At 41.8% G+C, this 14240-nt stretch overlaps 1 protein-coding gene across 4 annotated transcripts in view; it reads right to left on the bottom strand.

The window, feature by feature from the left end:
• The window catches only part of kmt2e (lysine (K)-specific methyltransferase 2E), a 33055-nt gene that overhangs the window by 6038 nt on the left and 12777 nt on the right, over positions 1 to 14240 (bottom strand). Inside the window, exons 3-16 of one of the 4 annotated variants that reach the window (XM_039668221.2) lie at positions 9752 to 9863; positions 9349 to 9608; positions 7473 to 7612; positions 6529 to 6707; positions 5952 to 5990; positions 5637 to 5837; positions 5388 to 5518; positions 5075 to 5302; positions 4558 to 4810; positions 3676 to 3774; positions 2074 to 2145; positions 1422 to 1601; positions 540 to 866; positions 165 to 464 (exon numbers count right to left, since the gene is read on the bottom strand). In XM_039668221.2, the coding sequence (XP_039524155.2) occupies positions 165 to 464; positions 540 to 866; positions 1422 to 1601; positions 2074 to 2145; positions 3676 to 3774; positions 4558 to 4810; positions 5075 to 5302; positions 5388 to 5518; positions 5637 to 5837; positions 5952 to 5990; positions 6529 to 6707; positions 7473 to 7612; positions 9349 to 9608; positions 9752 to 9863 (2521 nt within the window). The remainder of the gene's footprint in view (positions 1 to 164; positions 465 to 539; positions 867 to 1421; positions 1602 to 2073; positions 2146 to 3675; positions 3775 to 4557; positions 4811 to 5074; positions 5303 to 5387; positions 5519 to 5636; positions 5838 to 5951; positions 5991 to 6528; positions 6708 to 7472; positions 7613 to 9348; positions 9609 to 9751; positions 9864 to 14240) is intronic. The other 3 variants (XM_039668224.2, XM_039668222.2, XM_039668225.2) reach the window with 3 other exon arrangements.

Genomic DNA, 14240 nt, shown 5'->3' with positions numbered 1-14240 from the left:
ATAAACGTTTCAATGTGAATATTAAAGTGGGTCTGAGCTTAATTTATATATTTTTTCAATATCATCCACCAGGTGACTATTTTATCTTTCGAGAGGCAAAAATCAATGATGAGCAATATCAATATGATACTTGCTGACATCTCTGTATAATGCAGCAATTTTACCTTCTTGCAGGAGCCAGTGGTAGGTGGTGTTTCGGGCATTTCTCTCGAGCGTCGCCGTCCCGTGGGCACCCCGGGAGTGCTGGGGCTGCGGTTGGCAAGAAAAGGCGAGGAGAATCGGACGTAGTGTTTGGGCGTGCTGTAGACATGTGAGCTGCAGGCCATGCCCGGTAAAGAGTTCAGCTGTGTGGCCAAGACCTCAGGATCACTACTGATCCGCAACGGCCTCTCAGGCGGAGGTTCCGGTGTCCGCGAGGCTCCCTGCTCCTGTTTATCGACACCCATCCATTCGCTCACTAAGTGCTGTTGGGAAAGAGAATGTGCAGTTATAAAACTCACAAGAAACAGCTGTGTGAAGCTAATGGTGAGGAATTCTACCTTTTTAGTTTTGGGGTACTTCTGTCCACTGCGGCATGCTGGGGCGGGTGAGCCGCTGTGTGGTGGGCTGGTGTCAGGGGCATTTGACGGGGGAGCTTCAACCTCAGGGGCCGAGGGCATCTCTCCATCAAAAGTCTCTGCTGTTAAGGGCTCTAAAGCCTCACCAGGGGAATTAGGTGGCAAGTCGGAGCAGGCGCTGACCGTGCGTGTTCGCCGCCTCTGCTGTCCGATGTGAGTGCGGTTCCGCGAGAAGCTTTTTCTCTGTTTGTTACGGCTCACCTTGGCTGGCTTCAGACCAGGCTCCTCCTTTACTACCTCTAGCATGGGCTAAAGGTCAAAACAATGAACGATTGTTTGAATACTTACAATTAGGAGGAATAAACACACTCACAAAAAAGATAATTTCCTTGCATACACTACAGTTCAACAGTTTGGAGTTATTTGAAAAGAAATAAATACTTCCATTCAGCAAAGATGCATTAAACTTATCAAAACTGACAGTGGAGACATGTATAATGTTTCACAAGATTTCTATACTAAACAAAGGTTGTTCTTTAAGTTTCTTAAGCTGCCTAATTTAAGTTTCTAAAAATCAAAGAGTTCTGAAAAAATGTGCTAAATATTTATTTGTACTAAGTAAAAACTTGCCATCACACAACACACAACAGTTATTTTAATATTTCACAATAGTACTGTTTTTACTTTATTTTAGTTATAATGAATGGATATACATAAATGGATATAACATTGAAAGTTCCAAAACTAGTCAGTAACTACTCTTCGTGACTCAATGTCAAGCCAGTCAGATTCAGTAGTCCAATAAAACGCACCATGGTTTTCGCAATTCTCGCATGTGTTCTTGCATCATTGAAGGTTACGTACCTGTAACAGGACAGGAGGTTCAGCCTCAGGTGTAGTAGGGGGCTCTTCTTTAATATCGCTGCGTCCACCAATCTCCCCTTTAGTGCCGATCCTCTCCAACGCTTGCTCCCTCCGCTTTTCTCTCTTCTCCATACGAGCAAACGCCTGCAGAATGGCCTCCATCTTCCTCTCTTCACGTGTCTACATGATTGACAGAAAGAAAGGAGGAAAGAAGACAATGGAGAAAGGCTGAGTCTATTTTCTGTCTGACAGTTGGGAACCCAGCTAGCCACTTAGTGCAATCAGCAGGCCATAGCCAGCAGCAAAGGCGGGAAAAGAGAGAAATGGGACACTTCTCTTCTACTCAAGAGGAAACATAAGACACCCCCAGGGTGTGAGAGGTGGCATGTATGTGTTTGTGTGTGTGTGTGTGTGTGTGACAGTTTCTGTACTCTCTCATGTCCTATCAAAAAGATCGGCAACAAATACCACAAGAGGGTGTCTTGAGGTGGGCCATGTTGAGTGACTGAGTGTCGCATGCCTGGACTTCAGTCTCAGCATGGGGTCAGTGAGCACAGGACAGTGGGGTTAGTGTGTGGGTTCTCCTGTACAGTAACAGGCGGGGGAGTGGGTTGGGTTGGGGGTTGTTCAGGATATGAAGGGGTAGGTTTACCTCCTTGTTTCTCAGAGCTCTGCAGCAGGAAGCCCCTGCGCTGTGACGATGGGACTCCTCTGCTGGGCTGCCCTGAATGGTGCCGAAAGAGACAGCCATCAGGGTTTAAACACACACAGGCCTCCAGCTTGCTCACACCCCCATGCACACACTCATACGCATCAGCCTAGTTCTTATTGTATGGGTAGTGTGGTTGGGGTTTAGAGCTTCAGTAAGGGCACACCACCGAAAGGTTGCCGGTTTCTTGGCTGGAAGAATTGACAACGCTCAAGGCTTTAAACAACGTCTGAAACGGGGTGCGAGATCATTTCCTCACCAACAAACTAGACTGGCGGGAACAAAAAATTCAATGTGGTCTTTTGGAAGTGTCAGCTGCAATGAACATTCTGTTTGAGCCACTCAAGGTAGTAGAAGACTCGAATTTTAAGATTTAAGATTTGTCCTGTTGCAGCAGAAAAAAGGGACAAATTCCCACAAATAATGCAGCAGCAGCCACTATTAATTTATCCAGATAACACAACGTTGTTTATAGAAATGAGCTATTTTCTGCATTTTTATGTTAATGGAATTCCAGGATTGGTTGTCAGTTTTATTTTCCTGAACATTCCAGCAGTTGCTGCCGACTTTTTAATGTTCAGAGCCTGTTTTTCACACATTTTCCCATCTCCCTTTAACCATTCATGGCAAGCAAACAACAAAACACCACACACATTAATTGGCCACATCAAAACATTCACATAAAACATTCATGTTAAGTGAGAGAGTTACTACAATCTCCTAAGGTTGATCACAAGCTACTAGCCAAAGCGATAACACAACCAGACAGCTCCTCACACGTTGATCTGTGCATTACTAGGGTTAAAATTAAGCTTCATTAAGTAAAACAATTCTCTGTTAGGATCTTTTCAACTTAACAGTTGCTTGACTTCGTAATTTATACCCTAACATATTTTGAAAGTAAAGTTTTTTTTGTTCAAAATTGCTGAATTTTGGTAGGAAGCGATTTGGAATAGATGCTTGATTAAACATAAATGGTAGTAAATGCGCTTTTAACATAATTTTGACTGAAGAACAGATATTTAGGGGAATACCGCAAAAGTGGGTTCTATGTTAACATGAAAAATCAACTCGTAGTGACCTTCATTGTGCTAAAGTACTTTAAAACACGCCAATATTCCAGTTAAGCGTGATCTCTCACTACTAACATGGTCTTGACATTTAGTCAGAGAAGAGAGATGATTGCAAAAGAAATACATGGTCTAGTTCTTAACGTCCCATCGTGGAAACCAAACAGGCTCCATAAAAGATGAAGTATGAAAAAGAAAGACAAAGCAACAAGGATGGATGCCCTCGTGTTACCCTCCAGGAGGTTAAACTACACAGCGACAGGAACAGAGAAGCGGTGGCGGCAGCAGCAATATTAGCAGGAGGTTTATAGGGGGGAAGAAAGGAATGGTGGAGCATTCTGGGAGCTGCCCAAATCACCACACAGACTGGGAGGCAGAACTAGGAGGGGAAAAAGACAGGGTGGGGGTGAGGGCAGTAGCGTTTCCATGGCGACCGTGTTTGCCATAGCTGTCATTTTCCCCTGGAAGCACTTACCATCTTCCTCCTCCTTTCTGCAATCTGCTCCTCTGACTCCATCTCTACTTCATTGCTAACGGAGGTTTTCTCTTCTAGATCCTCTATTAACTCAGGATCCTGCAAGAGGGGGGAGAGGGGCCTTTATCATCGTCTGGCTACAGACCAGGATAGGAGCAATAGAGAGGGAGAGAAAGTGTGGGAAGGGTAGATTCGCGCCTAAATTGTGGCCGAGATCTTGAGTCAGGCGGATCATATTGTACTTAAGGGAATCTGTGCATCGGTGCATCTACTACAGATTTATGTCAGCAATGTGGACAACTCTTCCAGGATGTCCTGATATTTACGGTCTTACGAGCACCAGGATGGCAGGGAGTTACGAGTGTGGATTCTTCTCACAGCGTGGCAAATAAGCAAGATTTAATATTCTGCCATCCGCCACCATTGAAATATAGGAACATAGGAGCAAAACAATGAGGAAATGTGTTTTCTGGTGATCAGACACTGTAGTTAAGGCCAGAAAGGAGATGTGGATGAGTAAACAGACCATTAGAATGACTGAAAATATCCAAAGAAAGAATCATGCACAGATTAATACACACGGATCGTTTTTTTTTACATGCAAACAAAGGGTTTTTCGACCTTTGTAGATGATAACTGGACCCACCCACCCACCGAGACTCTCAGCCAACCCAGGATGCCGAATAGATTACAAAAAGCTAGATATTATTTAACGCTTCTAAGATTATTAGTTTGAAAGCATATTAAAAACGTCAAATTCTTTTCCTAGGACCTCGCAGTACCTCATGGATGAAGACAGGTGTGTAAGGAGATTTTCTTCTAAACGTTTGAGGATAAGTATGAGATTGATTTCACTGACAGCATTGTGCAGGTCTATCGTACCTGATTGTTAGATATGGAGAGCCGGAGAGGAGAGAGTTTTCTCGATTTGCCGTCATTGAGCGTTTTCCCCTTGGACCCATCACAGTCCAACGTGAGGTTCTGGTTCTGTCCGCTCTCGTCCCGCGGTGGCTCTTTGTCCTTGCGGCAACGCCGTCGTGTGCTAGAGCCCAGATTCTCCGTGGGTTCCAAGTTATGCTTGAGCACAGGGCATTCCGGATTGCCTTTCAAACACGCACAGTCCACCTTGTATTTACTACCAAACAAGACATGGAAAAAAAAGAAACAGAGGAAAAGTGTGAACAGTAGATTTTAAATAATGTTTTAAGCTTTGCCACAGTGGGCCAATCAGAATGAAGAACTGATTCGTCATAAGCCGAATGCTTGTTAAAATAGTAAGGCCGTATTTCTGAGCTGGATTGGAACAGTTAAGCAACGAGAGCGGTTTGGCCCGACGGTGGAAAAGCAGCAAAATATTCCAGGTAAAAGTGTCATTACATATCCTGGCGCATGTGCTTACCAGCTGCTGTAGTCATAATCAAATCCAATGGTGATCTCACTCCCCTTGGAGATGGACCTCAGAGAGTAAATGTATAAATGCAGCATGCCGTCCTCGATCACGTGCCGCACCTCAGCATTGGGGGTGCAGGAGCGACGGATGAATCGGGCCTCATTCCCGAAGCTCCGTGCGTCCACGCACATTTCCAAACCGTCAAACTTAGAGTAGAACAATACAAAAGGGTACGGCCTGCGAACAAAACAACAGTATAAACAAAAATACACAGCAGAATTTAAAATATATCTTCAATTGACACAAAGTGGCCTTTCAATACCTCTTAAAGAAGTAGCCATTGGCCTCAAACTGTTGTCGTAGCATGACCTTCCCTCTGTACTCGATTATGAGCGAATCGGCAGCCAAGTCCCGCGCAGCCTTCAGAATGCGCTTGTTCTTCTGTACGTGACTCTGAGAGGAACAAATCTGAGTGATTTTGTTGTACAAAGCCACACACAACGCACCAAAAATAAAAATAAAAAATTGGACCAATATTGTGGTGTAATTTGTATATGTGAGTTTATAATACCTCTACTGGTGGTTTGAAGGCTGCGGTGTGTGTATTGTAGGCTAGCGTTTTGCCATCTCTGGCTTCTTTGACTCTTAGCAGTAGCTGCACTTCTTCACTGTACTGGTTACTGCTGGCTTCCTCATAGCGCTCCATCCAGGACTTCATCTTATTCTCCCAAAGAGAGGGAGGATCTGTCGGCTCACACTCTGGAGCTGAGCCCTGAGGACGCACATATGGACAAGATGGTAAACATGCAGCCTAAGCATGTGCAACACATTTTAATAGCTATTTGGGAGTTTAATAGCTATTTAATAGCTATCTGAGAGCACCCACCTTCACTCTAGATGATTTTCTAGAGCCTTCACGGAATGACTGGAAGACAGAAACAAGCCGAAATCAGACTTTAAAGCAAGTGTAGTAATCCATTGATATTACATGGCATTCATTGGTATTCAATTAGACAGATACAGGATAGGGATACATTTTACAAATTTAAAATTGACTACGGCTTAAAATTTTGGGGTCAAAATTATTTTATAAGTACGCAACAAATCAATTAAAAGTGACAGTAATAACAGTGACAGTTACAAAGTTTCACCATATTAGAATCATTTCTGAAGGATCATGTAACTCTGATGTTATGTAATGACAGGAATAAATTACATTTTATATCAAAATTGAAAAGAGTGATTTAAATTCCTCTTTTTACTTGTATTTTTGCTCAAATAAATGCTGATGGTAAAACTTTCTCAGACTCCAAACTTATGAATGGTTGTGTATACCACAATGCAGTCAGTACATATTTAGTACACTTCTCACTATAGATCCTTTTCGAATAAGACAATTAAAAAGAAAAAGAAAAACCACATTTGTTTGTTTATGCTAAAAGTGTTGGTTGTGTGATTCAGACCTTCTTGGCCCTGGCTGTAGCCTGGGGCTCCTTTTCTCCGCTCTTCTTTCGTTTCTTTTCCGTCTGTTTGTGTCCGAGACGTGCTGTTGTGAGCGTTATGCTGGTGGGGGTGTGCTGAAACGCTGTGTACAGCTCTAGTGGAACCTCATCCCCACTTTCTGTAGCACTGGTGTCCCCGTCTGCAACAATGACCCAGTACATGAGCTTGCATACCAAACCCAAACCCTAAACCATCATAGTACCATTGACATTTAACACTCAACCTTGAGTATAAAATACCACCTGTTTGAACTAGTGCTTTGAGCTAGTCAAACAGGTTTTTTTTCTTTTTTGATGATCTTGGTATTTAAGAATCTGACGTTTTAAGGGTAAATTATGTATATTTTCTTCGATTGTGGCTTATTTTACTCTCAGAAATACAGAGAATATAAAATCATTGTAATGACAAATACCAATTTACTTTTAAAAATGGTGGTAAGCAAATCAATTCATAAAACTAACAATTAAGTATGGCGCTATTTTAAAAATCTATATCGTTGGCAAAACTGAAACCAGTTTACCGCCCAGCACTAGTTTGACCAGACACTTTTGCCCTCAAAGCAGTTTGACATTGAATCAAACTGCAGTTGTATTGGCCAACCATCTCCAGCAGGTGGCATTAGAGTTGGAGAGCTTACTATATCTCTATAATAATTGACAACCCTACAGGAGAGCTTCTTATAAAATTGCCTGTAAAGATTTAAGGAGGGTCAGGTTTATATTTCATGTCATACAACAGCTCAAGGGATCATGTATCCATAAAGTGTTTTTTATTCAGTGTAAGCCATCAGACTCTAAAGATGCTTGTCAACAGCTGAACTGTGGGAAAAAAAGCAGTAGTGGCATTGTTTGTGTGGGAGAGGTTGAACGTGTCTGTAGGCGTGTTTGTTTTTGTGAAAACTCACCAGACATGTTCTCTCTCTTCCTGGTTTGTAGTAGGATGGCGTGCTCTCGGTCCAGGGTGCGTGGCTGACAGCGCTCGCACAGGTAGGTCTCGGGAATGTGCTGCCGGTCGATCCCCATGCAGTCTATGTGCTGCCACACACTAACACACAAAGCCAAAGAGAGAAACAGGCGAGAAGTTACTCTCTTTTGGTATTATCTGACTGTGACTGACAGATCTCACCATTCAAACATTCGATCAACTGCCTGACTGTGTATCATCAACAACAGTTTTCATCTGCACACAGAATTCCCAGCACTTCTGACTACATGACTTGTTGGCAGCACTAATCTCAAAGAACGTGATCTGATCTCAGCAAACATTAATGTCACTGTTTAGAGAGCAGCTTCGAAAGAATAAAGCAACAAAACCAAAATAGATTTTCCATAAAAAACACACTACTGGCCAATTACTTTAAATACTTGACAAAACAAAGACTTCGAAAGATGGTGCACTCATATTACTTATGAATGGGAGAAAGTCATTGCATCACTGCAGCTGCCGTTAATAGGTCCGGTTGTTATAGAAACAACAGTCAACTCGAGCTTAAGACTGTACATGCGCATTGCCTGAAAAAATGAGCTTTTTGAACACTATTTATTTAACACATATAACGGAGAGTTCATGTCAGATGTGTTGCTGATTTGAAATGTTATTTAATTGTAAATTCAGCAAGCAATTTTTTGAGAGTATGTATTAATAACAGTTCTATGTTTAATATTAGTGAGTTTGGTCATCTCAAGCAAAAATCTCTTTAATGAACCATAGATATCAGATCAAACACCGCAGACACGGAAACCAGGATAATCATTGTGCAATGAACGAACAAGTTATAGAGGGCTTTTCAATCCACAAATCACCAGCTTTTGTTTATCATGCAAAACAATAGCAATTTTATGATAAATGTAACTTTATGATTAAAAATCCCCCAGCGCTACCAAATCAGCTGCTGATAACACAATCTGTAGAACTTAGTGGCACCGGTGCTTCTGCTCTCAAATGTTAGTCTGGAGCCCTGCTTCTGCTTTTAGTACATATGAATTAAATGCATAACAGGAAAACAAATATAAAAAAAAAGTTAAATGCAAATAGGTCATTTTTACCATACATATGGGGCATTTTTGTCCTCATTCTATCCTATTTGTGACATTTACAGCTCTCTACTACCCAGAATCAAATATTAAGTTGAAAAAAGCAACTTGCATTTAAATACATAATTCAATTAATATTTAAATAATATCCTGGACCGGGACGTAAAATGTCAGGGCCTTTTTGTCTCAACTTTGCCCTCTTAACTATTAGGACTCAACAGTAGTACTTTACATGATTCTTCATAACAGACCCTGTCTCATGACCTAGTGATTTCCACAGCATTTTTAAACACTTCAGATAGGCTGGGTTTTGAAACACAGCCATGAACTTCATAAACACACACGTAGAGTAGGGCTGTTGGAACGAATTCCGAAATTCGAATATAATTCGAATATTTAAAAAAAAAAATCAACAATAACAATAAAGAACAATTAAGTTTTTGAATCGTAACACAATTGTGCACGTTATCCAAGCTGTAGGCTATCATCAGGGTTTACCATACAGACATCCCAACTCTCCCAGAAGTTCTGGGAGTCTCCCGAATATTGATAGCGTCTCCGTGACGCCCGCAAATTAGTTAAAATCTCCCAGAATCTAGAGCGAGATAATTTGAGTGTTTAATATTCGAATATTACATTAAATAAGGAATGGAATTCGAATAGTATTATAGGGGAAGATTGACAGCCCCAATGTAGAGTAGACGTAGTTTGAACATTTCAAATTGGCATCAAGGTGTGTGGTCCCACCTGCACTTGTCGCAGCATATCATGTAGCCATCGTCATGGGTGAAGCCGCAGATGCAGCGTGTGATGTCAGCACCGTAGCTGCCGTCTTCCGAGGTGCTGAGCGTGGTGCCACGCGACGCCTCGTCCTGCCCGCCCGGCACAAACAAGTTCTCGCCTGGCCGGCCCGCGGGCGCGAACAGAGCCTCTCCTGGTCGGATCAGCACCGAGGGTGGCGGGGATGCCGGTGGGGTGGGTGGGGGTCGCGCCCCATAATTATGGTCCTGTCGATGAGCGCAGGAGGAAAAACCATTAGAAAGCCGTTGAGCAAAAGAAAGATCAGATAACACAGAATGTCGATAAGCAGGTCAAGGCTCTAAGGGCGTGGAAGTGCAGCAAGGTGTGTTTGTTGGGGGTGGATACTTACGGCGTAAGGCAGACCGATGTAGCCGTGGGAGTGGTGGGAGCTGCTGCTGTAAATCTGGTGAGGGTAGCTGGACTTCTCAACTACCACAGAGCTCGCCTCCACAGATTCTGGTCTACTCCATGTACACAAACACACAGAGGAGAAACAAAGAGAGACGGGAATGAGGAACAAGCCTGACAAGGCGTGAGTTTTTAAAGTATACAAAAAAAAAAAAAACAGGTTTGACGGCAGTGGAACAAAAGGGAAAGGAAGAACGAAGCTTGCTAAGAGAAGTTCATTCACCTACGAATCACTTTTTTTGTCGTCGCATCAGTCAATGCATATTTAAGCACAACACAGAACATGATAGACCCCAGTAGTGACCTGCTATCTGTACACATGTGTGTGTGTCCTGTCATGCCCTCAACTGGCGGGACGCGACTTGTAGAAAGTGAAACAACAGGATCAAGCGTCTCTGTAATCTCACAATTATGTCCGTCACAAAACCCAAACCCTATCTGTTCCACACAAACATGCCCAATGAAAGGGCCCTTGATTCCACATCGTTTTAAAAGCGAATGAAATGAATGGAAGATTTAGAGTAAAACCAGAAATTCCTGCCAGAAACCAGGCACATGAAATTGGCTGCAAAAAGGCCTTTAATGCCAAGTTTTATTGGCAGAAAGCACAAAAAAGGACGCATACCGAAAGATAGACCCTTACAGTCAGATTTATAATCACGTATACAAACATTACAGAGATTCTCACACAAAAACTGTCAAGGTCACATAGCCAATTTAACACCAGTATAGAAACAGATTAGACGCTTAACCTGACACCAGTGCACTCACATAAACAACGGTTACAGGGTAATTTGCATATCACTACATTGCATGTGTTGCTTTCAATGTGAGGAGACACAAAAACAAGCACATACTTCAAAGGTATCGTAGTCCTTAATAAAAGAGGAAGATCTCCCGAAAAACAGTGCCACAACTTACCACAAATCAAAGCATGTGCGGAGTAAAAAGCAAATGTGCGAATGTCCGTATGTGTTTCTCTTTCCTTTTTTTGTTGTATTCTCACTATCCTCCCAATCATGTCTCACTGCAAGCGGAGAGACTGTACCTGCTCCTCTCGTTCACCTCGTGCTGTCTGTCCCTAGTACCTCTTGCTCACACTTCCTGATTCAGTTGGCGCTTGCAGCTAACTGTCAAAGTGAAAGTGTGGGAACTGCTGAGAGGCGGACCCTTTAGAGAAAGAGTGTGTGTGTGAGAGTGTCTGCACGAGTCAAATGAGAACAAGAGCTCTTAAAAAAAAACAGCCCTCCCAGGCAGACGATAAATGATTAGCAGGTTTTTATTGATGCCTTTACATTACGGTGTGGTTTTAGCGATAAGATTATCAACGCGGGGCAGGTGACAGGCCGGGGGATTTCCTGCGCATCGGTGACAATAAACTCTCTAGTGCCTTTACTAAAAAAACAGCCGCCTCTCAGCAGGAGGAGGACTTTAAACAGGGGGCAAGTCAAAAGGAGACAGAGAAGGTGTTTGAGTGGGTGCAATGACAGAGAGAGGGAGGTTTGACAGCTTGAAAAAATCTAATTACCCATAAATACAGAATTAAACCGTAACATTATTTTGAGCCCATAAAATAATTGACACCCGGGTGCAAAGTTTTAGATGTTTCTCCTCTTAAACTTCAATATCCAATGACAGCTAACAAAGTATTTGGAAAGTCAGTATCTATGGGTGACTAAATTAACACTGTGTCCTAACCAGACGCAATACAACAATATGGCAGGTAACAAGTTAAAATACTATAAAAGAGCAATTTAAAAACCTATATGTAAATGCTTTTTAAAATTAGCTTTAGTAAAAACCCTTAAATGATTCAGTGTCAAGCAAGGACTGATACAAGTCTCTTTGGATAAAAGTGTCTGCCCGGTTTATGAATGTAAATGTATGTCATCGCTAATGAAAATGGGTTGGGGTTAAATAGCACAAGGTTGAATACCAATACAAAATATAAAAATAAAATATTAACAACAATCTTAATCTGGAAATATCATCGCAGCACAGCACACTATGGTATTGTACTTTGGGTTACATAAACAAAATCTGTACAAAACTGTTCACACAGAGAGAAAAAGAGCTGAAAACACATGAAAGATGGAAAAGACAGGACAGAGTGTGGAGTGTAATTGAAGCTCCAATTAAAAGTAACTGGTATGCATGTGCTAATCATAGCACACGACTCCAGAGAAAGCTTAATATGGAGTAGACAATCCACACACACACACACCTGTTGAGAGAGAGAGGGCAGGGCGACAGATAGCAGGGTTCCTACTACACATTTTTAATTTCAATGGTACAGTATTATATCTTCAAATAGTTTTTACGTTGATTTTCATGTTGTGAGTTATGTGATAACATGCGCTTAGATTATGAGAAGAACCTAAAATGCTTTATAACCTGCATATATTCACCCCTGAGTCCTGACACAACAGCTTGATGCTGCATGATCACCAAACAGCAAAGCACAGTCTGATTTAGACACTCGCTAAACAAACATTAAATGTTTGCCACACTGCTTATAAGACAAATTATATATTTTTTAAAGAAATGATTAAAGCCATCCTGTGGTGAAAAATCAAGCTTTTAATGTTGTTTATATGTCCACGTGGCATTTTTAAACCATGTGCAAATGCATACGTCAACACCATTGCTGAGTATTTTCACCTTAAAACTGCAGTGAAACAAAGACTAAAATCTCAAATCGCAGTTTGAAATCACTGGTGTTTCAAACTCCCTCGTAACCAATCACGTCAATGTGTGATCGTCAACAGGTCGATCTCTGAGCTGGTGTGAGCGAGTGGAAGCGGGGCTAATTCATCGAACTGCGTATACTAAATGAAGCAAGGGTGTAGTTACGTTCAAGCTATTTTAAGGCATGAAGAGATTAAATATGTAATTTTGTTGGTCATATACGAGTTTTAAGGGATAAAAATACTGACTACAGGAGGACTAAATAGGGCAAAAGTGAAACAAATATTTTTCCATAATCATCCAAATTACTCAAATCAAAATCCATACTATTCCAAACTGCGCAGGAACCCTGAGAAAGGGCACAGAGAAACAGCTCACTTTTGAGGGCTCACATTTCCTCCTATTACATACAGTACCCAGACATACAAACACACAAGTTACATGCGTGTCATGTGAAGGTAATTCAAACCAGACAGGGTCCAGCTTTAGAGGGATTACAGCAGCTGTTTCAGGTCCAATGGCATTTTAACGGACTATCTGTTGACATCACAGTGATGCACAATGCCTGGTAACCATGACAACCTCTGCCGCAGGCTCAGGGTGGGCTGACCCTGACTGAGGAGTAATGTCAGGAATAAGAAAAAAAAAAAAAAGCCGTGTACGAGACGTGCGAAACTCGTAGGAGAATCTGGCATTGCGTCGACCCCCATGTAAGACCACCCATTTTTTTGTCTCTGGTTTAGTAGCAGGTGGAGATAATTCTTAAAGCTTATTAGAGCCTTGTGGAATAAATCTGCGGTATGCAGACAGCCGTACGAATGTGCCCGAAAGAGACAAACCCAGACGGACGTAAAGCTACGCGGCAGCACGGCCTCTTAAGCAGGCTAAAGCTCCAGGGCCCAGCTGTCACTCAGCCGGTCGCCATGACAACAGGCCCTGCGCAGTGCAGGAGAGAGCGCCATGGCAACACAAAGTGACGAGGCAACGGGACGGAGCTCGGCATTTAAAGAGAAACACACTGCGTTCATTCAAGCGCATGCTGCAGAGGGGAGGGTCTGCTGCTGTACGCCACGTGATGCAGTCTACCAACTAGACGTGTTTCCTGCACTGGAACTAACAGACAATAGTAGCCTAATATAGAAATAAAATAATAGAAGGACATAGAATAGAATATTTATTTGTCATCGTAATGAGAACAACGAAATTATGTATAGTCCTTCCTTGTCAGGTACCAACCACCTAAAACATGTTTAATGGCTCTCCAAACTGCAAACCAAAGCTCATTCTGAATTCAATTAAACGATTTATTTCACAGTGTCCTTGTTACACATTACATTAAGCAGAACTTATAGAAACTACTATACTCTAAAGTACACCCTAACCCTAGAGCAAGTACAGTTAATTTATTATAACTCAGTACTGTATAATTAAACTAACACAAACCCCTTAAAATAAAGTATAACCTATTTTTTTAAAGGGACAGTACACCTAAAATAAAAACAAGGGCATTGCCTTAAACTTTTGTCATTGTTAAATGTTTTCTTATATATATATATATATATATATACACACATACGTACATATATTTTTATAATTATCGCAAAAGAAAAAAAAATGTAATTCAGAGTTGATGATTGGATGTTGAGAAGTGGGAGTTTCACTCAAAAGTTAAACGTGAGCTTGCCCAGATGCATTTTATGCAAACAAAGTGATTGTTCTGGACAAATTTTTATTTCATGCTG

Source organism: Pimephales promelas, chromosome 24 (assembly GCF_988280905.1).
Source record: "Pimephales promelas chromosome 24, fPimPro1.hap1.1, whole genome shotgun sequence".
Classification (NCBI taxonomy): domain Eukaryota; kingdom Metazoa; phylum Chordata; class Actinopteri; order Cypriniformes; family Leuciscidae; genus Pimephales; species Pimephales promelas.
The sequence above is the reverse complement of the archived record's forward strand: the minus strand, read 5'-3'. Positions and strand labels throughout refer to the sequence as shown.